The 23,746-nt window shown below is 39.0% G+C and overlaps 1 protein-coding gene across 1 annotated transcript in view; it reads left to right on the top strand.

The window, feature by feature from the left end:
* slc24a3 (solute carrier family 24 member 3) overlaps positions 1–23,746 on the top strand; it is a 77,131-nt gene that overhangs the window by 6,809 nt on the left and 46,576 nt on the right. Inside the window, exon 2 of the mRNA XM_063875006.1 lies at positions 20,149–20,274. Coding sequence (XP_063731076.1) covers positions 20,149–20,274 — 126 coding nt within the window. The remainder of the gene's footprint in view (positions 1–20,148; positions 20,275–23,746) is intronic.

Here is a 23,746-nt window from a genome sequence, read left to right as displayed (position 1 = left end):
AAAGATACAATATTATAAAATACAAATCAAATATTTATATAAAAGTAAGAAGCTAAAGTAAAAATGTCCACATTGTACTGCAATATATAACATGTATCTTCGAATGTTCATAATGGTGTTGTAGTGTAGACATATGTATTAGTGCTAAATTGCACAGTTTTAAAGTGTTTGGATTCTAATGGCCAAAAACTAATCCATCAGTAAACTGACATTTCACTGACTTCCCGGGCGCAGACATTGTCCAAGATCACATATTAAATGGAATTGAGAGTAGACTGGAGCCACTTCAGACACTTATGTCTTCGCCCTCTCTCTTTTGGTCAGAGTGCATGCATTGTATTTTTGATTGACACAGGAAGTGAGGATTTCCTGTGCATTGTGGTCGAGCATTCTGTAACTAAAGGTGCTTCTTTGCGCAACCGACACATAGAGATGCTTCATGATGCTTACTGAGTGCTGTGTCTTTCTACACTCTGGATCACAGATGTCGCCAAATTGAACTGTACTATTTATTGTATGAATTTACAACTACATGTATTTTGATTAATTATGTCTATCAGTTTTGAATCCTTAATGCCAAACAGTTGCTGGTTCCTGCTGCTTTTCTCTGTTTTGTAACGTTAGGAATGGAATATCTTTAGGTCTTGGACTGAGTGGTCTGACAAAACAAACATATTTTCACTAACCTTCTATTGAGTAAGCTATCATGAGTCAATTAATCAGTAAAATAAGTCACCAATAATCCTTAGTTGTAGTCTTATATTGATGGCAGGAGTGGCTAACATGGATCAAATCTTCCCTATTGATGGATGGAGGATGGATTGATGGATGCATGGGTCGATGCTGTTTTATATATTTTCACTGTAGACAAAATATATCTAAATCATTTAGAGAATACACAATATAAAATGTACAGAATAATAACATTTACACATAAGGTATTATATACGTACATTAATATATGTGTAAAGTAGCTGTTTTTTTAAATGTAAATTCAATCCTGTGACCTAGTGTAAGTACAGTATGTGCAATTCAACTGAACAATTATTAATCCATTTATCAGGAATCCTTTGATGGATGATTCATCCCTAGTTAGGAATGAGTTTTTTGCATTTTTAAAAGTCAGTGCACAAGATTTAAAAATATTTAAGAAAATAGAATAATATACAAATATATGCGTATGGTATCCACAATATCAAATATATAAAATAAATAACTACATAACAGACCAATCTACTAAAGAAACATATAACTATGTATACATAAAAATGGGGCAAAGTAGCTGTTTTTAAATATTTCAAGTAAAATTACACAACAGTAATAATGGATTGCATTTTTATAGTCTTTCAAGGACCCAATGCCGCTTTACATGGTGTAAGGAAAGACAAAAAGACAACAAGTAGGGCAAATAATATTATGTGCATATTGTTCAGGGTTATACGAAGGGAGAAACTAAACAAACTATGAAGCTGGGAGTTCTCCGCCAGCCAGAGGTGATTTGTTGTACAGGGTTATTGATTTTGGCTGGAATGATTTCCTGTATCGGTCTGTGGGACTCTGTGTGTACAATGGCAGAAAATAATCAAAATTGAGTCCTGATGCTACATCACATCTTTGAAGTTCAGACAATCATGTGGTGTTCGAGGACAGTTGGCGTAAGGTTCTGCTGCTGTGACACAGTGGGGGTAAAAGGATCTGCTAGATGGTGTATGTTTTCTTAAAGGAATTCTTTGAGAACTCATTATGGGAAACCATTGCTGAGACTTGTGGAAAGGTTGTACAAGCAGCCCAACTCTACCATTCCAGAATCTTTAGATCTTTCTCTTTTACATTTAACAAAGTATTTCCTGTGAAGTTAATTCACAAACTCTTTGTTCTATAGGGATGTTGTGGAGTTTGCAGGGTTCACATGGAATTCAGATGTTAATTGAGAGACACGTGTTTGCTACATCAAAAACAAATACAGCTCCAGTTCAGATCAGATGTTAAATCAGCACACAACAATCTTTTATGTACAGATTGGTCCTGGAAACACATGCAAATAGAAACAGGGTACTAAGGGATAGAAATATAAGGCACACAAGGTGATTAGTAAACCCAGAAACCTTAGGGAAATGTATTTTTGTGTACTCTTGAGCTGAATTTATTAATGATGTTTTAGTTTCTCACAGTAAAAAAGGTTTAGTTATGACACTGATGTTGTATATGATGCTAATGTTGAGCGCTATATCAAAACCAAAGAAGTGTAGGGCTGCATTAGTTCATCAACTAGAAATATTCAAACTTTTTCCTGCAACATTTTCATCCCAGGTTAGCAACTAAAGGGCTCCCTTGACAAAAAGCAATGTGAATTTTTCCATTGGATTTGGGAATTACGCAGAACACAAGATCTGTGGCAGACAAACGTTTATGATAATCAAACATTTTGTTCAGCAGTATAATCTCAAGATATTATAGATATCTTCTAACACTTCTTTCATGAAGCCTAAAGGCAATCGCTTAAAGTGAAAAGCTAATGTTAGGTAGTAGTCACATTACTTTGCGTCAACACCACTAAGCTGACCTAACCATGCTAAGCTAAAGGCAGACCCGTCTTCGTTGTGATGACGTTTAGTAGTCTCATTTAGTTACTTGTTAGCAACTTCTGTTTTTATGACGCATAGAAGGTTCAGACATTTATCAGAGGGGTATTTACTGACATCTTTTATATCATAGAACAAAACATACAATCTTTTCAGCTTATTTCAACCATAGATCGTATTCCAGGCACCTAACCAAGAACACGTTCACAAACATTGTTGCTTTGAGGCAAGGGAAGTGGAAGTCGTAAAATGCTTACTCATTTCTTGTTTTTTTTTAATCATTCCTATACCACTTTATACAGTTCAGTCAAATCAAACTGTGTCAAATGGGGGGGGGGGGGGGTCTGTAGTGTCTAGACAGACTGTCATTGTGGGTTGAACCAGGTGTCAGCCTTTTTCATTTTCTAATGCTCTGCTTTATCAATGTACCTTCAACAAAACAGTGCACTGCAGGTGTGGCTAACTCAAAGCTAAGCTCTGTTCTCCCATTGTAATGTGTGGGGAACAGGTCCACTCATTAAATACTAGGCATGAGGCCCCTTAACCCTCATACAGAAACACATTCACTCAAACAGTGCTGACATATCATCATTGTCTTTAGCTGGTTTCATTTAACAAAATCAATAGCCCTTGCAATATATGCCCTTTTGTGCTTTTTGGGCTTTTCCTTTTCCTTTTCCTGTAGTGTTGTATAGGTTAATGTGCATGTAAAAGGTCTGCAAAGGCTAAAACACACTCCCCATCTGCCTGAAATGCCTCCATTGGACTCTTTTGTTTACGTCCGGAACATAGTGACATCACTATGTAACACTTTCACTTCTATTGGCTAAGGCTCCAACACGTTGTATGTGATAGTCTAAGTGGAGGGACATTTCCGACACATCTCTAATTGGTTGACCAATCACAACAGAGCCGGCCGTAGGGAACTGTTCTTTCCCCTTTTCTGTTCACCCTGTACACCTCAGACTTTCAGTTCCTCTCTGAGTCCTGCCACCTGCAGAAGTTTACAGACGACTCTGCAATTATTGGCTGGGTCAGCGAGGAGAAGGAGGAGGAGTACAGGGGTGTCGTGGACTCCTTCCTCGAGTGGTGTGAGACTAACCATCTGCATCTCAATACCACCAAGTCAAAGGAGCTGGTGGTGGATTTCCGCAGGAAGAAATCTGCCCCCACACCCATTTCCATCAACGGTGTGACTGTGGATGTGGTCCAGGATTACAAATACCTTGGAGTACACCTGGACAATAAACTGGACTGGGCCAAGAACACTGAGGCTGTTTACAAGAAGGGCCAGAGCTGACTCTATTTCCTGAGGAGACTCCGGTCATTCAACGTATGTAACATCATGCTGAGGATGTTCTACCAGTCGGTGGAAGCCAGTGCCATCTTCTTTGGTGTCGTGTGCTTGGGCAGCAGGCTGAGGGCAGCAGACGCCAACAAGATCAGCAGGATCATCAGGAAGGCTGGCTCCGTCCTGGGGGTCCAGCTGGACTATTTGTTGGTGGTGTCTGAGAGAAGGATGCTGAGTAAACTGCATAGTATCCTGGACAACAATGCTCACCCTATCCACCAAGTGCTAACCTCGTACAGAAGCACCTTCAGCAACAGAATCATTCCCCCCCCCAGTGTAAGACAGAACGCCAAAGTAAGTCCTTCCTTCCTGTGGCCTGTTTAACTTATCTACCCTAGGTCAGAGGAACAGTGGAGACACTGCGTCCTGAGGCCAAAATGTCACTTTATCCAATTCCTCTGTATGACTTTATTTAGTTTATACTTATTTTGTTTTTATATTTGCTGCTAAATTGCACAGTGCGTATTGCTGCATATTGTATACCTTACGTATTAACTGTAATTTTATTGCTTCTACTTAGTTAGTTTATGTTAGTTTGATTTTACCTCTCACTTTGTATTAGTTTCCCACTTTCTCCTGCAACTGTTGCACAGTAATTTCCCTCGGGATAAATAAAGCTTATTGAATCTTGAATTCAACCAATCAGAGCAGACTGGGCTCTGGTTTCAGACAGAGGGTGAATAGAGGTGCTGCAGCACAGGCAGTATGAGAAAAATAAAGAGCTGTTTGAACATTAAAGCATGGAACATAACAAATATGAACCTGGAATTTAACATAATAAGAACTCTTTAAAATGTTGTTTTACTGTTGATTGGATCCACTTGTTACCAGAGTGACTGATATCGTAAAAATAAACCTTTTTGCATTTAGAAAAAAACAAGTGAAATTTCTTGAAAATCAGCATCCTGCTGTGGCTGGAGACAGTGGGGATGAGATACTGAAAATGTTGCTGACTGTAAAACCAAAACATTTAGCTGAAAGACACTAAAATGTGAAGAAGAGCTGCAGACTGTGCTCACAATGATCTGTATGCCCTTCGAACGTAACAGAGCTTTTCTTTATTTACAGTTTTAGGTGAAGTGGCCTACAAATACAAGCACTTCACACACACATATGAATCACAGGCATCTTGCAAATAATGAAGTTATGATAAGGGTTCTGTTGATTCCTTGGAAGTCACTGCCCATGTTTAATTAAAGCCTGGAGATGAATAATTAATCAAAAGCAGAGCAGATACAGTATGTAACAGAGTTAATGACACTTTGAACTATGCTTGAATGCCAAGTTAGAGAGCAGTGTGGGATCATGTGGGTGATGCTGCTATACCTGACTGCTGGGTGTATAGAACCTGTGATGCCGCATAATGTATTGAGTTCATACTGTGAGAAGTGGTTGGAAGAAATGGTCAGGATAGAGAAGGAAGTGAACCTTAAAGCTAACCCTGTTTACCCTATGATATGATACAACCCTAACCCTAATTGTATACGAAATCCTCCAGTACAGTAGTTTGCAGTAACGCTTTCAACCCACCATAAAAAAAACAAACAAGAAAAGGAAGCTGAAGGAAGGGGAAGCTGAAAGTTTTGAAAGGACAAACATATGGAGCCTGTAGAGTGGTGCAGGACTGAGTCCTAAACATGGAAATGAGCTAACATCTCAGCACGTTCGTGTCCTTTTGTGTCGAAGTCAACTGTTTTTAAAATGTATTGTTGGGTTGGATCCCTTTGAAAAGTTAGGTTAATGGTATTCGTATTGAAGTATCGGAATTAAATCGAATTTCCTTACATTGGTAACTGTATCATTTGAGTATCGTATCGCTGACCATGTATCAAGATACATTTTGAGTTGACTGAGGAGAGAAAGATGAACACTTCAATTACTTTTTTTGTTACACCACGGTATGATATGTCAAAGTATAGAATAGAATTGTGTAGTTTGGCATAGTATAGTATGTTATAGTTCAATTTACTATGGTTTAATGCAACCAGAACGTAACGTATATAAATATCGATGGAAGCACCATTTGTCCAGCACCTTATCAGTATCCCTATACTGACCAATCATGCATGGGTACCAATTATAATAGGTTCTCAATACCCATCCCTAGGTATATAAAAGTGTCCCATAATAGTCAACATGGAATGCACTTCTTCAATTGGTTTGTTTTGTCCTAGTGATAATATATGTGCGTCCAAAGATTTTACAGTGGCAGTAAAACGAGAAAAAGCAGCACACCTCAAATGAACCTCACCTGGAGAATTTTTGATGTATAAGGTGTGTTCCTGTGTGTGTCACAGTGTCCCCAATTTGTTAACAACAGTTTAATCTCTCACGCCAGGGGCCTTTTCTCACATGTTCATAATTAAATCATATGGTTCCAGACACACACACACACTGTCATCCCATAGTTATGATGAATGGACAAATCCAAGCAAGGGTCACTGGGTGTGTCTGTGGGCCCTTTACTGTATTAGATCAAGCTGTGATTAAATATTAGGAGCTATTTTCTATCTCTCACTCTTTCTCTCATCTCTCTCTATCTCATCGCTCCATTGCTCCCCAAATACGCCCCGGCTAATTCATCACCCAGCTCACAGCCTATTTTAGTTCCCGCCATGTGTATTCTGGGATCTTCGCACGGCTCAGAGAGAAAGATGACAAGAGGAAGAGTTAAAGAGCGGGGTCCATCCCTGAGGAGTGGGACCATTGTATGAGATTCTGTAGACCTGCTGTGTTCTTTAATCCTTCCTTTTTATCACTACATATTCTCATCACTTGCTTTTTTCACATTTGTAATGATCTTTGGGCAGTTTAACAAACAAGGTGTTTTCAACCTTCTTTGAAAATTCCTCAAATGATAAGCAGACTACAACATAACTATAAGCAAGTTACTATGAAGAAAGGGTGTTATCCCAATCTTTTTTCATTATTATAAGGGGGTGTGGGTCTTTGCAGAGACAAAAAATGATCGGTGAAACTGTCTGTATTCATAAACGTATTCTGTCTCACCCAGCCACATTTCTGATATGAATACTGACTTCTTATTATCATCAAATGTATTACGGACCAATCAAAGACAGATTACGTTGGATGCATACTATCAACATCAAGGATGTATGACAATTAGTCCAAGACATAAAACAGTGTCGCAGGAGAACAAAAAGTCCTCATTAAGCATTTCTTTGAGGAGCTTGGCAAAGAAGTGCCATACCTCTCACAAGCCCCCTACATACTGTCTTTCTATTCAGAGTCCTTCCATCCACATTAGAAATGTAACAGACCTGCTGCTTTCCCCAAATGATACAAGTTTAAGACGTTATATATTATATATGGGTTTTTTTTGCATTAAATTGGTAAAATTGAAAGAAGAAACATCAAGTTACAATTCCTCTGTCATGCTAACGGCTAGTTGAGGCTTAAGTGAAAATCCTTGAGTGAGTAATATTTGCTATATAAGCATGAGAGTAGTACATCTGAGTTTGATTGCTGTATTTACTGTAGTACAAATACCACCGTTTCAACCTAAACCTAGGTGAACAGAGACCACCAATGTTATCACAAAAAATCCTGGGTGGAACATACATGTTGTATCTGTTGTCTTGTTAATCTAACCAATAGTTGTTAAGCTATTTTACTTTTAACCAAATATGTCAACTTCATTTTGGCGCAACATGAAACGCCGGGCGATCACTGTGAATGTCTCCATCACATTCTGTGCCAATTCCTCAAGGAGATGTTTAGATATTTAGCAAGGTGAAAACTTGGAGCTATGCTGGAATCCTCATTGCAGTAGGATTCTTAATCACAGGACCATATCTGGATACAATTTCACTGCAATCTATCAGTATTTGTGAAGATATTTCTGGACATAGTGGTGAACCGACCTACAATCAGTACGTTGCCATCCCTAAACTTTGGCTTCTAGCATGGATAATACATTAGGTAATTCCAATCAAGTTTACACTGGTTTTGTATGTTCTTGTGGACATTGTTGTCATGAACAATAATCAACATCCTTTAACCTTTCTTCAAGAAGATAAACCTCTTTTTTTCTTGGACATAAGCCTACAGAACCTAAACCCTACTTTTTATTGTTATATATTACCGCTGTCATACTAAGACACGGAAAACAATTGTTTAATCCGACTTGATTTCTTTCTGAATGATCTAAGTGGCTCTTGTTGATGACACAGTGGGATATGTGATTGAGCTCTCCTTCAGTGATTAGCCTGCAGGGCCCGGACCAATGCAAACACAATCACAGTGCCATTCACCTGCTCTTAGCACAGCCAGAGGAACTCAATATGCTTTTAATTACTCTGGTCAAATTAATCAAACTCTCAGGTGACTCTGAATGAAATGTGTCTGTGTGCAGATGTGTGTTGGAGACAGTTGGAGAGAAGCTTATGATGGTATTAATTAGAAAAGCGTATTTGAAAAGACAAATGTGCTCAGGATATTTATCTCCTCACTGGAAAGATAATGAGAGGAGCTGTCGATTTATCTGCCTCTTCATTCAGAAAATGTGCTTTTCTTATTAGATAGGGTGTCTGGCTGCCTGAAGCCAATCTATCAACGTCTTGCCCGATAAGAAGTGTTGGCATAGATAATGTGTAATATTTACTAAAAACAGAACAGCTCTGTGAGATGGGTAGACAGAGGATTTTAAAGGTTTTCGTTAAAATGTCTTGGATTTTAAGTAGTCTTAAGAACACATTGAGTGACAGTTTGACATGTAGACAAGTAGACAAAGCCACTTTCTACTATGCTTCTCAATGCAGAATTGGGACCATGACGTCAATTCCGCATAAGAAAGTGTACAAAGCAAACTCTGTGACTCGTCAAATCAGTCATTTGACCTGTAGTGGCATAAAAGACTATTGAAATCATATAGTTGTTCTTTCCTCTGTAGCTCTGGTATTCGGTAGTAACCATTATTTAAGGTTAACACTAGTTGGCTTCGGTCTTGGAATAGCTTGTACATGTAACAAAAAAGTCTGGTACTTTCAGTTCTTCTATTCAGGCTACTGTACCATTGGTCAGCCACCAACAATTATTCCTGTGACAGTTTATCATTCCCCTGTTATTATCCAAAGTTACTGTAAACTTTTGAATAATGTAGTCACTCTACTATTAGTAGTTTGTTTAAATTAATTAGGTGTTTTCTTTTGTTTGTCGAAGCACACCATTTATGGATTTATTGAAAAATGAATCTGAACTTCTTGATCTGTTACGATTATAAACTGAAGCAATTTAAAAACTAACCCCATTAACTGAGCTTTATATTCATATATTTTTGTTGAATCCTACGTAGTTTATCAGGAAATGATGAAGTGGAACAAACTAAATGTTGCAAAAATAATGTCTCTGCGTGTGCTGACGCTGTTGCGATGGGGGGATCAAAATGATCGGGGTAATGGAAAGTGGGCGATGCTAGTGTTAAAACAGCTACATGTTGTAATAAAAGCAATTCCTTTAAATAATTTCTGTGATCAAGAGTTTGCTTAAACAGGAAATGTATATCCACCCAAATCTCTCCCATGTTCATTCTTGCAGTTATGACGGCTATGTCTCGACGGTGCTTATTCTTGAGTGAAGATTGTCCAATCATGGAACACCCTCCCACGTTAGCCATGTTGCACTAGTGATATGAGTCCACTCTAGTGTGGTCTAATGTGGTTGGCGAATACGCCTGTTGAAAAACTTTTAGAGCAGTCTGATTAATGTCCTGGTTGCGCTCTGATGTAGCTACAGTCAACTAGGGCATGACTAGCAACTTAAGTTCTTGGTTTGCTCTTGAACTACAGTTATTGGCCAATTAATCCTGTGAGTAGTCTCTTTATCACAGATATTCCAGTACTATCCCTAATTTGTAACAGAAGCTAAAAGAAGAAGGCATAATATTTACTCAGTACAGGCCCACAAACCCATTCGTACACCCATAACTCCACAACACATTATATTATGAGACATTTTTAAGCTTTGTTTATCTCAAACCTCTTGTTACCCACAGACAATGCACCACCACTTCCCCTAGTTCATTTTTAGATAATGTAAGCAGATACTCCCTGATTACATAACTACCTTTTCTAAAGACGTTTCTGCATTTGATCAACAGTTTTCAGTGTGTGTTTTGTCCAGTCCTTCTTTTTGCTCTGTAGCTCATACATTATTTGGTGTGTGTTGCAGGTGCAGGAGCATTCGTGCAGTAAGTCTTCGTAGAGGCAGTACAAATCTGTTTAGGTTATGGACCTGGACTTTTCTTGTGTCACGTGCGCTTGATTGACACAGGGAACATGGCACTTGTGTTATACATTTACACAGTGTGACATCAGTAGCATCGTGGTGATATCATGTGGGTTATTGTATGTGACGTGTATTGGGTAAGCTGCTCATGCAAAAAGACATGGATCTGCTATGGGCCAGAAAGAACGAGCGAATTTAGTTCAGTTGGCTCGAGGAAAGGTCAACAAAGTCAAATAAAATGAAACGGAATCAGAATGAAGATTATTATGTGTCCCTAATTTCTCTTCAAGCATTAGGACTTTCTTCAAGAACTGCCTCTTGGATAATGTTGCCTCATTAATTTCTATCCTTTTTGTGTCTTTATTGTATTTCTCTTTGGCTTTACTGAAAATGATAAGCCTGTTTTTGTTGTTACTTCTTCCTACAATTACATGAAGATACCATTTTTTTGAAAAGCTTTAGAATAGATTCCTGGTCCTGTTATCCATTCAACCATCTGTGAAGGATTTACAACGCTCAAAGAGCCTTTTCCCATGATTTCCTAAAACAAAACCGGCCGCAATGCTTTTTTCCCTGTTTTATGACAATGATATCTCATATGACGGACTAGAATCGACCCAAATTGTTTTATTATGTATGATTTGGCTTCAGTCTCAAAGCAAGGAGAACAATCCATGTACGGAGATAAAACAATAATACTGACTTGCAGCAACATTCAGTGTCCGCTTGGCCGATCAGCCTAAACTAGCAGGTTTGTCCATCATTGTTATGATAGTTTCCGTCTGAACGATAAATCGAAAACAAGTGACCAGCAGCTTTCTGAAAGTTGAAAAATCCAAAGTGCTTGGAGTGCCTGCACAACAAAAGCAGACTGCTCAGAAAAAAGGCACTAGTTGCACTGTTTTTTGTTGAGGTGACCTCATGCGCCGACATTTACTCTGTTGAAAAAGGCACTATGTGGACACAGGCACTGTAGTCGAAAATATTTTTTTCTGATCTTATATGGTTTTACTGCACTTCTGTTTCATATCGCTTTCAGGTGTCGTCTTAGATTCAGAGCCTGTCATTATGAGCATGTATGTAGGTCTGTAATAATAATAATAATAATAATAATAATAATACATTTTATTTCAGCGACACCTTACAATTCCTAAAATATTCTAAAAAAGGTTAAAACCCTTGATAAGGAACGCTGTCTGAAGTTGTTATTTTAACAGATGTAATTAATTGCATAGTGCGTACCTTGTTCCACCAAATCCATTTGCAATATATAATACATTTTACAAACTGAGTTCTGCACCTCAGCCAAAAACAGAGAAATAATTTTCACAGACCCAGAAAACAAGGCACGAAAACATTTAGCTCTATTTTAAACAGAGAGAAATCAATAATACCATTTTTTTAAAGCTGATGAGTAGCAGAAAAAGGACAAGCAAAATAATCGGCTGACAAGATAATCGTGCTTCAAAACATCTGTATTGGCACATGCCTGAGAAAATGATATTTGACAGACCTTATGTAAGACAACTAAACAAATGACAGTCCTTCCTTCCACTGAGCCTCCTGCCTGGGTAGCATCCACAGAGAGAGAGAGAGAGAGAGATGAGAGTGAAGGAAGATGGGAACAATGTGAGATGACAGCGCTCTTGCACACTCACAGCAGGCGCCTGACACTTTCAGCTAAAGACACCATTAACGACGTGTCACGTTCGTTAAGTAACAGTAATAGGAACCCTGCGACGGTCCTTGCATGTATTGATTGCTTATGTTGCCATATGTTAACCATGAGTTTACATAACATTATAAATATGTTGTACATGTCCAAGATGAACCAATAAGTGTCAGCATTATCAAAGTAATATAAACCAATATTAAACTAAACCAGGTACACAACTGAATTGTAAATACAGTGTGTATTGCATGTAAGCAGTGCACAACAGTGGTGGTGTTTGTGGTGGTCTACAAGAGACCGTGCTGATTGTAGAGCACAGTAGACCAGTCTCATTTTAACCACTGATGGTCATATTGATTTATTGAAGGGCAATCACACGGCAAGGCTTAGCTGGTGTGTGTGTGTGTGTCTCCGGTGTGTCACATTCATTGAGTGGAAGTCTTCTAGAAAGAATGTTTCCGAATGTCTGTTGGCAATGTAGGCCTAAAAGTCCAATTTGGCAAATCAAATGAAGTAAATGAAAAAATGATGTTTTGAAGTCATGGACTGATGCTGCTGTGTTTTCTTTTGCTGCTGAGAATACATTCTCTTTTATTTTGTTTTTAATATAGTAAACAATGTATCTAAGGGACAATGTGCAGTGAGCAGGGGATTAATGAGAGAAGAACAGCGACCCGAAATGATCCTCCTTACTAGGATACCAACCATTTGATTCACAATACTGTATTATTTAAAAATGATTGACTTCATCTCAGAAAAAATGGTCTGTTCCATGGCGTACCATGACTGGAACTACGAGGGTGGCAATGTAACTTAAAATGATGGCAGCCCAACCTCTTTCCTTCTCTTGTGCTCTTTTTTCTCTTTATTGGGAACGGTTCAGCCATCATGAATCCAACGTTTCACACAAACCCAATATATGATAGTATTCAAATAGTATTTTTGTTAAGGTATCAGATGTAAAACTAGTCTGTTTTTCAGCCATTGCAAATGTTAAATTGACCAGACATTTTTCAGCGGATTGATGAATATTTTAAGAAAGATCTGAATGTCCTTAGCAGTGGTCTGTTATCAAGAAATAACAGATTTCTGAATCCCAAAAATTTGACCAATCGTAATCAAATATTTAACCAAACCAGACAATAATGGGGCTTAAACCAGATGACTCAAAAATAATAAATAAAATCCTCACTTTTCCTTGATGTTTGACACACCATTGACTCATGCCAGCGCAATATATTCTGCAGCCAATTGTTTCCTATTATTTAACCTTCTTATCAATAAATGTCCATTTTAAAACTCATTACTTACTGAGGAAAATAATTATTTTAGTCATTATTTTAGCCTTTTAAGGATTAATTTAGTGTTTTACAACTTGGGTTGGATTTTAGGAGTGTGTGAATCATTTCAGCTGATAACACTATACTTAAAAAAAGTGTATTTCTGGAAACACAAGACTCATAATCGAAATCCCTTTGCTGACAAAACAGAAAAAAGAGTGCAGTTGAAATCATAGTTGGGTAATAAAGGCTTTGTTGTAATGCCTGCTTGGCCTGCATTATTGTATATCTCAGGAATGACATTTCTAAAATACAAAAGCCATGAACAGGCGTCAATTTATGATGAAACTCAAACTGCAATATGTAACCTTGGTAATTCACTGCAGTTATGTAAATACAACCCAACATAGTGGCTTTGATGATCTGCTGAGTCATCACCTCCTCTGTCCAGCTCTCACATTAGCTCAACATTTAACATGACTTCTCCAAAAGAGAAGCATTTACGCTCAGCTTCAAAGTGTGGCACATCATCTTCACACATACACTCGTGTAGACACAAGAGTGCAGCATGTACTCTAGCCTAACCTTTAAAGTGTAAGAGTAGTAGCTTTGAATGTTTTGGATTATCCAGGATTTCTTAGTTGGAGGATTGTTTTTGATTGTTCTATGGATATCGGTTGCTCATTTTAGCTGATGCAATTTTACTTTAGTTATCGCTCTGAGTTATTGGCATCTGGGGTTAAATACAGGACATATACTTAAGGAAGGAAAGAGTGACATTAAGAACTGGTTTCTTTGCCACAGCCGTAACCTCCGTCACTCAAACAGTCCATGTCAGCCTTATTGCCTTATTGTTATGAAATGCGTAGAAGATCTGAAGAGCCTTGAATACATTATATACATTAAAATATCGAAAACGAATCGACAGTTATCACAAAATGAACTCATTTTTGTTCCTCAGATAATAAACCCTTTCCATTTTGGACAATCTGTTATCTTAAACAAGGACCTTTCATACCTTCGGCAAAGGCTAAAAGACGCCCCCTACCTGAAACGCCTCCATTGGACTCCTTTGTTTACTTCACTAATATAGTGACATCACTATGTAACAGATAACTTTTTTTTTCTTTTGGCTAGCACTCCAAGACAATGTACGTGATAGGCTAAGGGACGGGTCATTTACCTCACATTTCTAAGGGGTTGGCCAACCACAAAAGAGCTGGCCAGCTGACCAATCAGAGCAGACTGGGCTCTGGTTTCAGACAGAGGGTGAGGAGAGGCAGTATGAGAAAATGAATACCAAATGAATCTGAATGAGCAAATGTGCTTTTTCTTTGTTCCACCGTGAAACCAATTTTGCAATAAGGTGCAGAAAATGGCGTATTTCACATCCCTCTCCCAAATGTATAAACCTATTTGATGCAGAGACACCATGGTCCTTCCTTTGTGGCAACCTAAGTAGAAATAACACTTTCTCTTGCTGTTGTAGATAAATTGCCTCAATGTTTTAGATTTAAAATAGTGCAACATTATATAACAGCCCCGGAAAAAATAAGAAGACCGCTTCAGCTTTATCATGTTCTCTTGTTTTATTATTTATAGGTATGTCTTTGAGTTAAATGAATATTTTTTTTAATTGTACCGTATTCTACTGACAACATTGCTCTGTGTTGGAGTTCAACAGACTCTGGAAAGGCTGCCATACATGTAGAGATAAAGATTTAAGAAAAATGTGGAATGGTCTCTTATTTTTTTATGGAGCTGTATGTGCTTCCCATCTAGAAGATTTGTTTTCCTTTTTTAGTTTGTATTTATCGTACAATAGTATAAGTTGCTGTTGGTATAGTTCTGTATGTTCCAGTTTATTACAATGGTCTCATGACACTTCATTCCCAACATAAAACACATCTAATCTTTGATCAACACTGGAGCTTGATGTAATATAATCATGTATGTATATTTATGTATTTCTGTGATTGTATAATGTGTCTGTTGTATAATATTGCATACAAAAAAACAACCTAGATATTGTATGTCCTATGATGAGGAGCCAAGGATGTTGGAATCACGTGTAGCATGTTATAGCGCTGTATAGTAAGAGCCATATGCTCGTGGCCTGATTCTTTTTTCTCAAGGGACAAGGTTGTATCTAGAGCTCACCAACAAAAACGCACAAACTTTAACAGACTTGTGAAAGCCCTGCACACACTTATACAATGTACGGATACATACACACATGCTACGTATAAAAAACCCACAGATGCACAAGGACTCAGATGCGTTTTCATGGCTAGAGAAATGTGCGCACACATATGTACTGACATGCATACACACACATGCCTGCCAAAGGAACCTAATGAAGATAAAGTAGCTAATTAAACGTGACAGCGAGGAGCGATGGGCGGCCGTGTTACGTGACGTTATGGGGTCGGCTTGGATGTACAGTATAGACTTTAGCCAATATAGGTGAGTGTGTTAGTGAGAGGCAGAGATGAATGAATGAGTGTAGTGGGGAGGAACATGTATCAAGATATGTCAAGATGAGTATGTTTGAGGTTCATCCCGTTGCCCTTGGTGTTGATTCCCCTGGAGTCCCATGACTCACATACACTGCTGACCTAGATCTATAAGGTGGGTGATTCTTCAGGTACAGCACATGTTGGCGAACTCCATACTGTCTGAAATCTAGTGGAATATCCATACATTTGTAAATCCACTTAATATTTATCTACCTTCTTTCTGTATTAGGGTTAGGGTTGGGGTCATGGCTCTCCCTTTAGCTGACTTTCTTGATAGGTGCACATTCCAATATGGTTTTACAAGCACAGTATTAAATTATACTGAATCATCTGAAAGTAGTTGCTTGGTGTCACAAACCCAGAAAGAATTATGCGGTTCCTTTCACCTCGCTACTTTCAGTTTATAGTTTTGTTTTTTGGGGACTTTTGGCTACACAAAATGTCAGCGAAACCATCAGGTGTTCTCTAGGGATCACAAATAATCCCAGATTTAATTCCAAAGTCAGTAGTCGTCAAGCTCTTGCTATTCGGCTCAGGAGATTGATGGTCCTTCATCAATCTGAAGGTTTATGGTTCATAAACCAAGCCCTTTCGATCAACATGCTGATGTGTCCTTGGGCAAGATACTTAACCCCAACTTTGCCACAATTTCTGATTGTGTAAGGATGGGTAAATGCTGTCTTGTGTCTAGTCAAGTCTAGACTTATAGCCCCCAATAAAACTAAACAAAAACAGGATTGATGTTTGTTTCAGTGACAGAATGTTTGTCAATGACTTCACACAATTGTATTAAATTACATTATTCAAAGAAAGACATTCTTGTTTTTTTCCCGCCATAGTTACAGCACAGTGTTTGCTGTCACACAATCACAAACGGTATTATCATGAATATTTCTTTTGGATGGGGGTCACAGGAGGGTCCAAGCTCAGGGTCAAACCCCACCCCCCACCGGTGAATTATCGTTGCCGCTTGGATTGAAGTTTTTAGTATTTGCTTCATTTCAGCATTTCAGTGTTGTCTCGCGTTAGTTAATATAAATTAGATCTCGAACATTAACAATTCAATATAAATAATTATCAATCAACTCTATTTTTGAAGCACCGAGCACCATTTATGTTAGCAAATAATTGACCTCTTATTATCCAACTAGAGTCCTGCACTCTGTCTCGCCTGTCTGTCAAATGCAACAGCTTGATTCGGATGCACCTGTGGAGCCAGAGCTCAGTAAAGATGTGGGCAAAACAGTCTCTGATCTGATGGGCCAAGTCTTATTTCATACATCTCACTTTCCGACAACCTTACATCCGCAAGAGCATGTAGCAGTAAAGCTTTGGCTGGGTTAGCTTAGCTCCCATCTCAGGTCTAGTTTCTTTCTCCAGGGGCGGTCACTCTGTACAAAAACGTTAAAATCCACACATTCAGCGTTACAGTACAGAGTGTGCTAAGACTCTACATCACTATGAATGAATGCACCATAAGTCGAGTACTGTAGGTACAATGCAACAAAGGTGTGAATCCCCGAGAAAAGTGTTTAACCTCCTAATTAATTATTTTCATTGATTATTATATTCTAACGAGCCCCTTTCCAATTGAAGGTCATTTTCTATAACCACCCTTTTTTTAAAAAGGTATTTAAAGGATTAGTGCAACCAAATTACTTACCATTTTGTTTTACCCTTTCTTGCTTTTTGGCTGATGTGTTTAAGATGTTTTGTGTGCCAAGATCAAAGTAAAAAGATTAAGAGTGTAACACTAAAAAGGCTAATGTGCTTCATCTGGCTGACATTGATTTGATAGACAGTGGCTTAACTAGAGACATGTCCTCTGGTTATGACTTCTTTTGTCTGCATGGTCCAAATGGTTTTAGTCCTAATCTGCAATGACAACAGTGATGTGAGCATTTAAGTTGTGCTGTATAGCCTTTTTTGGAAAGAAACAAAGTTGTATTTTTTCTTTTTAAAAAATGTAAAAGCTGAATTTTTCTGCATGAATATTAGAAGACAGTTCTCCACATGGTACCTTTAACCTGTGTACTTCTTTGCATTTAGTTCTGTACTTTCTGTATCTATTGTTAATATAAATATACACAGTATTCATAGGATATACAGGACATGAGTGGGGGAATTGATGCTGTTCAATAAGCTGGTCTACTTTATGGCAACCCTGGATTTATATGGGATTTTTTGCATCAGTGAGGGGATGATATACAATAATGGTAAGGTAAATAAAGGTATCTTAGATTAGCCCCAAATAGATATAGCTCTCTTTCTACAAAAAAGCTTCACCTTATGGTGTGCTCTGGGAACATGGACAATGATTTTGCTGTTAAACTAATTAAAGAGGACATATTATGCTAATTTGTAGGTTCATATTTGTATTTTGTGCCTCCTCCATGCTTTAATGTTCAAAAAGCTATTTATTTGTCTCATACTGCCTGTGCTGCAGCACCTCTTTTCACCCTCTGTCTGAAACCAGAGCCCAGTCTGCTCTGATTGGTTAGCTGGCCGGCTCTGTTGTGATTTGTCAACCAACTTGAGATGTGTTGGAAATGTCCTGCACCTTAGCAAATCACATGTGTTAAAGTGCTAGACCATAGGAGTGCAAGGTTACATAATGATGTCATTGTGATCTGTGAGTAAACAATGGAGTCCAATGAAGGTGTTTCAGGATGGGGAGGAGTGTGTGGGAGAGAAATGTTGGGATTTTAGCCTTTACAGACCATTTACATGCACAAAAACCTATACAACACACTCCAGGAAAGGGAAAACCCAACTTCCATTGTATTGAGAAATGTCAGAGACTTCCTAAAACCTGGACAAATAAAACTAACCTGAACCTCTAGATTCATGAGCGAGCCTTTACTATCAGCTGCAGAAGAAATGTTAAAACAAACACAATGCACAGCTGCGCAGCGACACTTGCTCACAGTGTGTATTGTTCTACAAAGACAACTGAAGGGTGAAATCCGCCAAGCTTCATCAGTGCCAAAGCTTCTATACAGCTGTGTGCTTTTGCCCTCTTACTGTATGTTATTCCCCTGAGCCGATGTGTGTTTGTGTGTGTGTGTGTGTGTGTGTGTGTGTGTGTGTGTGTGTGTGTGTGTGTGACATTAGTATAAGACATTGAACAACTTTACAGTTTGTAACATCCTGAACGGAGCCCTCGGGAATCCTTTCTATCACTTGTCATTACTTATTAACTTAACTGTGAATTAAACAGCGCACACACACACACACACACTCGCATGCACACACGTACACACACACACACATGCACAGAGGCAATAATCAACACAGTCAAGGTACAATCAACCAGTGTGTAATGGTGGTACACACACTCACGCTGAAACACACACAGACCTTGGTGAAGTGTTTTAGGTGACTGGTGGTCCAGTGAAGCATAATGCATCACAAATGCTGCTGTTACTATGGTGATGTGACGTAATAGATAAGATGCAGAGGGTGGGAGGTGCATGACATAACACTGAGTTACACATGCACACAGATGGAAGCACACACACACACACACACACACACACACACACACACACACACACACACACACACACACACACACACACACACACACACACACACACACACACACACACACACACAAACACACCATTAAAACGATCTATAACAGCCACTGCAAAGGTGTACAAAAATAAATTGACAATGCTAAAAATGGCATTTTGGTTTTAACCTGACAATTATTGGTCCTTAAATCCTTGTTTTTGTTCACAGTTATTAGCGTAACATAAATTTCCAAGCTGCAGCTACAATCATCTCTCTGAAGCATCCTGTTCTATCCATCTTACCTTCTGCCTGTGACATGGCTGTTTGCAAAAAAAAACCTTTCATGTTTCTGCTTTTTTATAAATATAGTCTAGCTCTGTACTATTTATAGTAACCCTGGCATTCTCTGCACCTAAGTCAGGGCCTGTTGCATGGTGGGAAAGGAGATGGGTCGGAGGTGGGGCGCTTGAGGATACCGTGACCTAGATGACTGAGCTGGAATGATTGGCCTTGCGGCGCTCAACGTGCTTCCATACCAATGCTCCCGCAGGATCGTAGTGACACAAGATGCATGTCTCATCTGCCTTTGTTCTGTGGAGATGAGGTTTGGAGTGTTCAGGAATGTCAATTAAATACGTAACTAAGAGCTCCTGCAGCACAGCCATTGTTCTGTTTCTGAATTTGAGTTCATGAGGGGCATCGTAACATGCATCTATTTTAAGAATACGACGTCACTACTTAACATATAGCTGTAGAAAGAAAAAGAAAAAGCTTTTCTTTGAAAGTATTATTATTTTGTCAGATAAAACCGAGTTTCTCAAATGCAACGTGATGCATTCATGAAGCTAACTGCCCTGGGATAGAGCTGTCACTAATGGTTTGTTTGGTCATTTGTTTGCAGGGAATAGGTTCTTAATGAAACCATTCTGACCATTCCCCCCTCCCTTTCTTTTCCTTTCTGTCTTTTTCTGACTTTCAGGATATTATGTTTCCAGTTCCATGGTTGAGGAGGGTCTGAAGTGGGAGAGTCGTCACCTTTTACAAGAACTCTACGAAAATGATTCAAAGCTCTTCTCAGAGCCTGAAAAAAACTGCACAGAACCAGGTAAGATTAAGACTGAAAAATGGGAGGATAAATGCAAAAAACTACACAACACGAATCTTATTAGTGTATTATACATACCTACTGTATATTATTGTAGAGTTGCCAATCTCTACTATGCCTAATCAGAGCCAAAGCCCAATTTGCCACGTTATATTTATGTTTCTATTTGGCCAAAATGTGATACATGGCTGTTAATCTATTTCTTTGGACATGGTTATAGACTCCTGTTATGGTAAATAGGGCATTTTATTGAACAGTCCTGTTAAATGTGTTTGCTATATAACTGAGGTACTCTTGGGAAATAGCTGGTGTTCCTCAGGGAAGCGTAATGGGACCACTTGTGTTGTCACTTTGCTGTTAAGTTCTCTACTACTGCATGTTTTTTTTAGATTATTTTAACAAAGAAGTGGTGTTTGCTACATGTCCATATGCAGGCAGTGATGAATATGCAATGTACTTTATATAGAGAGAATTTCCAAGGTCCACATTTCTTTTAAGTTCTGTTCTGGAGTAAGTCCCGTTGCTGCAGCAGACACCTATTTTTAATTATAGGAAAAACATTCTTCAAGGGCCGGTGGTAACTTTAAGACTGTATATACAGTGGGGCAAAAAAGTATTTAGTCAAAACCAATTGTGCAAGTTCTCCCATTTAAAAAGGTGAGAGAGGCCTGTAATTTTTATCATAGGTATACCTCAACTATGAGAGACAGAATGAGAAAAAAAATCCAGAAAATCACATTGTAGGATTTTTAAAGAATTTGTTTTCAAATGATTGTGGAAAATAAGTATTTGGTCAATAACAAAAGTTCATCTCAATACTTTGTTATATACCCTTTGTTGACAATGACAAAGGTCAAACGTTTTCTGTAAGTCTTCACAAGGTTTTCACACACTGTTGCTGGTATTTTGGCCCATTCCTCCATGCAGATCTCCTCTAAAGCAGTGATGTTTTGGGGCTGTCGCTGGGCAACACGGACTTTCAACTCCCTCCAAAGATTTTCTATGGGGTTGAGATCTGCAGACTGGCTAGGCCACTCCAGGACCTTGAAATGCTTCTTACGAAGCCACTCCTTCGTTGCCCTGGCGGTGTGTTTGGGATCATTGTCATGCTGAAAGACCCAGCCACGCTTCATCTTCAGTGCCCTTGCTGATGGAAGGAGGTTTTCACTCAAAATCTCATGATACATGGCCCCATTCATTCTTTCCTTTACACGGATCAGTCGTCCTGGTCCCTTTGCAGAAAAACAGCCCCAAAGCATGATGTTTCCACCCCCATGCTTCACAGTAGGTATGGTGTTCTTTGGATGCAACTCTGCATTCTTTCTCCTCCAAACACGACAAGTTGAGTTTTTACCAAAAAGTTCTATTTTGGTTTCATCTGACCATATGACATTCTCCCAATCCTCTTCTGGATCATCCAAATGATCACGTCTGGAACTGCAGGATTTAAGTCCCTGGCGGCGTAGTGTGTTACTGATGGTAGCCTCTGTTACTTTGGTCCCAGCTCTCTGCAGGTCATTCACTAGGTCCCCCCGTGTGGTTCTGGGATTTTTGCTCACCGTTCTTGTGATAATTTTGACCCCACGGGGTGAGATCTTGCGTGGAGCCCCAGATCGAGGGAGATTAGCAGTGGTCTTGTATGTCTTCCATTTTCTAATAATTGCTCCCACAGTTGATTTCTTCACACCAAGCTGCTTACCTATTGCAGATTCAGTTTTCCCAGCCTGGTGCAGGTCTACAATTTAGTCTCTGGTCTCCTTTGACAGCTCTTTGGTCTTGGCCATAGTGGAGTTTGGAGTATGACTGTTTGAGGTTGTGGACAGGTGTCTTTTATACTGATAACGAGTTCAAAAAGGTGCCATTAATACAGGTAACGAGTGGAGGACAGAGGAGCCTCTTAAAGAAGAAGTTACAGGTCTGTGAGAGCCAGAAATCTTGCTTGTTTGTAGGTGACCAAATACTTATTTTACCGAGGAATTTACCAATTAATTCTTTAAAAATCCTACAATGTGATTTCCTGGATTTTTTTTCTCATTCTGTCTCTCATAGTTGAGGTATAGCTATGATAAAAATTACAGGCCTCTCTCATCTTTTTAAATGGGAGAACTTGCACAATTGGTGGCTGACTAAATACTTTTTTGCCCCACTGTATATAGATTATCTATTATTCATATTATCACATTATTGTGTCAGCGTTTGTGTATTTTTGGTTTTATTAATTACTTAAAAAATAACTATCTCTGAAACTGAAGTTTAGGGAAAATGCTTGCTAGCAGATATTGAAGTGTACAACAGTTGTACAATTTTTTTTTTTAAATAAGGTCTGGAACATAAAAACACATGCATTGATGTATTTGCATGGACACAAAAGGGATCCATGTCCCTAGGGCCAATCGCAGAATGCGCCCTAGGGACATCCAACTGGAGTGTACGGAGAGGGTCACATATTCTGTTCAGAATGCTGCATTTTAGTTCTTGGACTTTTCTTGCTTTTATTGATGACTGAGGCTAGCAAACTTGGCTCTGTGTTTGGTGTCGATCCATCGTAAATGGTATTCCTTGGGCACTGCTTTGTAGCAGCAGCACACTGCCTGGAGTGCAAAATAAGGTCACCAAATAAGAAGCATTGTGGGACATGTAGTTTATGGACACCATACTTCTGGAAAGCGGCATACAGTTATATAATAAGGATATAATATATTTTTTTTTTGCGAAGGAACTGCTACGTCCGACCTCGGATAAGCGGGAGAAGATAGATGGATGACAAACTCTCTTGGGCCGTATAAAATCAGATGGTATGTGGGATTTGGCCCGCGGGCCATGAGTTTGACACACGTGGTTTTAACCGATGTATTACATTACACGTTTTTATACATAGCCACTGACAAATAATCAATACCATAGACATGCCATCTGGAGCAAATATACTTTTACATGTCCACTGAAGGGACTGGGAATTGAACCACAGCCCCTTTGATTGGTAGATTCCCATTACCCCCGAGCCACATCACATTCACGGTGCCATGGACTTATCCAGCACCACAAACAGGTCAAAGTTTTTCATCACACACACACACCAACACACACACACACACACACACACACACATACACATACACACACACACACACACACACACACACACACACACACACACACACTGAAAGTCTCAGAAGAGCTTTCTACAGAGAAGCTCGAGTGACGGTAAGAAATGACAGCACTTCCTCTGTGGAGCAGCTCATGACAAACAGGGAGAGAGAGTGAGGGAGATGTTGGCATTCAGATGAAAGCGGATAGAAAAAAAAACTTCTCCCAGGTAGAAATCCTCTTTTTTTCTACAACAGATGAAACGCTGCTGTCGTCACACTGCTCGTATCCCTATGTGTCAGATTCCTCTGTGTGCACCAAAAGCTCTCATGTTGTATGTTTGTGGTGTGTGTGTGTGTGTGTGTGTGTGTGCGTGTGTGTGTGT

The sequence above is a fragment of the Eleginops maclovinus genome, chromosome 22 (assembly GCF_036324505.1).
Source record: "Eleginops maclovinus isolate JMC-PN-2008 ecotype Puerto Natales chromosome 22, JC_Emac_rtc_rv5, whole genome shotgun sequence".
Classification (NCBI taxonomy): domain Eukaryota; kingdom Metazoa; phylum Chordata; class Actinopteri; order Perciformes; family Eleginopidae; genus Eleginops; species Eleginops maclovinus.
The sequence above is the reverse complement of the archived record's forward strand: the minus strand, read 5'-3'. Positions and strand labels throughout refer to the sequence as shown.